This window comes from Etheostoma spectabile, chromosome 9 (assembly GCF_008692095.1).
Source record: "Etheostoma spectabile isolate EspeVRDwgs_2016 chromosome 9, UIUC_Espe_1.0, whole genome shotgun sequence".
NCBI classification, from domain to species: Eukaryota; Metazoa; Chordata; class Actinopteri; order Perciformes; family Percidae; genus Etheostoma; species Etheostoma spectabile.
Window position 1 is genome coordinate 33,400,402 of NC_045741.1, and position 2,643 is coordinate 33,403,044.

General features: G+C 39.8%; 1 protein-coding gene across 1 annotated transcript in view; it reads left to right on the forward strand.

Moving 5' to 3' along the window:
• Positions 1-1,399, forward strand: part of LOC116696238 (low affinity immunoglobulin gamma Fc region receptor II-a) — a 10,177-nt gene extending 8,778 nt beyond the window's left edge. The window contains exon 6 of the mRNA XM_032527068.1: positions 968-1,399. Coding sequence (XP_032382959.1) covers positions 968-1,101 — 134 coding nt within the window. The 3' untranslated portion in view covers positions 1,102-1,399. The remainder of the gene's footprint in view (positions 1-967) is intronic.
• The last annotated feature ends 1,244 nt before the right edge of the window (positions 1,400-2,643 follow it).

Sequence of the window (2,643 nt, forward strand, 5' to 3'; positions counted from 1 at the left end):
TATTATTATTATTATTATTATTATTATTATTATTATTATTATTATTATTATTACATTTAAAAGGTACCTATGGTGCTATAAAATCCAGGAAATAGCTAAGTTGACCATAATAATAATAATAATAATAATAATAAATCATGCCAGAAACAATGAGACTAAACTTTGTATAAGAAGAAGATGTTTTTCTTTCTTTATTGCTAAAAACAGGGGCAAAAAACCCGAGACCTCTAAATAAAATAATACCAAACTAATTTAAAGTGGTAGGGACACAAACAGGTTTTTGGAAAGTCACCCTACACGCTCTCAGCTGCGGTGAGCCACTCCTTTGTGTAATGATTGCTTCACGTGACGTCTCTCTGTTGCGTAAAGGGAATCCCGCCCTCTCACCTAGTCCACATGGCGATTAATCACCATGGTTACAGTCAACGAGATCCCAGCTCCACCTCGGGCTGTTATCGGACTGACCCAGTTTCTATCTTTAGTTTTAATGATTGACAGTGACGATGTTAGTCTGTTACGACGCGTGGAAACGCACAAACATCGGCACGGGGGGGTAAATATTGAGGCTTTTAACCCTTTTGTTGTCTTTCTGTCAACCATGAAACATTAATATCACTTTTTCTGACATTTTTGTCACTTTTTCAATGTTGTGGGGCCTTCTTTTGAGATTTTTTCCAAAGTAATTTGATATTTTAAATGTTGAAATTTCCTAATATTACGACTATTATTTCTTTTTGACAACAAACCTCATACCGCTCTTCTTCTCTACTTCCTCCCTGCTGTATAAAGTCCCAACTAAAGGGGAAACCCTGCTTTGTTCTTTGTTTTCTGTCAGTATGATCACATCTGTAGTATCGTTCGTGGGCAGTTTTGCACACCGTGCTTCAGAAAGACCTCCAGGGAACAGGGACACATGTTATACAGGATTTCTATTATTCTAATATTGTGATTGTGTCCTCCTGGAAAGACATGGGGGACTCCGGGGAGACCTTCTACTCGACCCTCCAACCGGTGAAAAACCAGACAGGAAGCATCGACGGTCTCAGTCCCGGGGGGTCTCAAAGCGTCTCCGGGTCAGGGTCCTCTGGAGTCTGGTACTGACGCTCAGAGTCTCCGAAGTCAGGAGGATTTCAACGTGTGGAAATGTATATTTTATGATTGATGTCCAATGTGCTTTTACTGAGTTACAACGGTAACTAAAGGGTGAAAACTAGCTAACAAGCTGAAACTGAAGTGTAATAAATCCCATGAAAGTAAAGACGGTGAACGCCTCTCCTGTTTGACCATCCGTCTCGTCTGTCCCGTCTGTCCCAGGACTTCTCAACACCAGTTTGTCTGCAGGAATCAAAATCTAAGGTTTTCAGTGCGAGCCCCTGGTGAGAGATTCATTCATTCACTCATCTCATTGGTCTGTGTTTTCAGAGTAAAAAAATCAGGAAATTCTCAATCAAAGAGACTTCAGATACAGTATTAGGGGACCACTACGGCTAATAACAGATACTTTCAGAACAGGATACGGGACCCTCAAGCTATATAAAACGAGACTTCAGATACAGATATAGGAGCCCACTAGGTAACTATAAAAGAGACTTCAATACAGGATTAGGGGACGCACTCAGTTGATCAAAAAGAGACTTCCGATAAGTATTAGGGACCACTCAAGGTTATATAAAAGGACTTCGGATACAGTATTTAGGGGACCCTAAGGTCTATAAAAGGACTTCAGATAACGTATAGGGGACCACTAAGGTCTATATACAAGGAGACTGTCAGATAAAGTATTCGGATGCTATTAAGGAAGCTTGAGATAGCAGATTGAGGCAAAGGTCTAAAAAGAGACTTTCAGATAAAGTACTTAGGGGTACCACTAAGGTCTATATAAAGAGACTTCAGATACAGTATTAGGGACCACTAAGGTCTATATAAAAGAGACTTCAGATACAGTATTAGGGAGAATTCAAGAAGACTCTTAGACCTCAGAGGGTTGATAACATTTCATATTCACAGCATGGCATTGTAACACCTCATCATCTTTAAAATGATGATGATATCAGGAAAAATGAGATATGCTTTCATGTAAGATTGTTCCCTTTGAGATCTCCGAGTCGTAGACACAACAGAATGAAACTGATACAGCTGGATGAACTGAACCGTGACCTAGAAACCCCATCAGTCATCCAGATTGAGCACTGAGTGGGAGTTTGAGACTTCTTTCAACATGCCGTCATCACTCCTTCGTTCATATTGTTTACATAAGCATTTCTAAGGCGTGCGGCTTTAATACTTTCTATGTCATGTGTTGAATTTCAACCATCTGTGAGGTCAAAAGCCGACTTTAATTATTGCTAATCATTAGATGTTGGACAGAAACTGATGACCGATGTCTCTGACATCCTGATCCTATTATTAGCAACCGAAAGTACATGAGTCCTATTAATAGCTGGCTGAACCCGTCCTTCCTCATTACAGACACTCTGATTGGTAGTCGTCACAAAGGGAATCTCTTCTTATGTAAACACTGAATACACAACTATAAAACTATAAAACTATAAGAATGGACCCAAATACAAGAAGAACAGCCACAAAGCCCAGTTATAACCCTCATGTTGTCCTCATGTTGTCCCCATGTTGTCCTCATGTTGT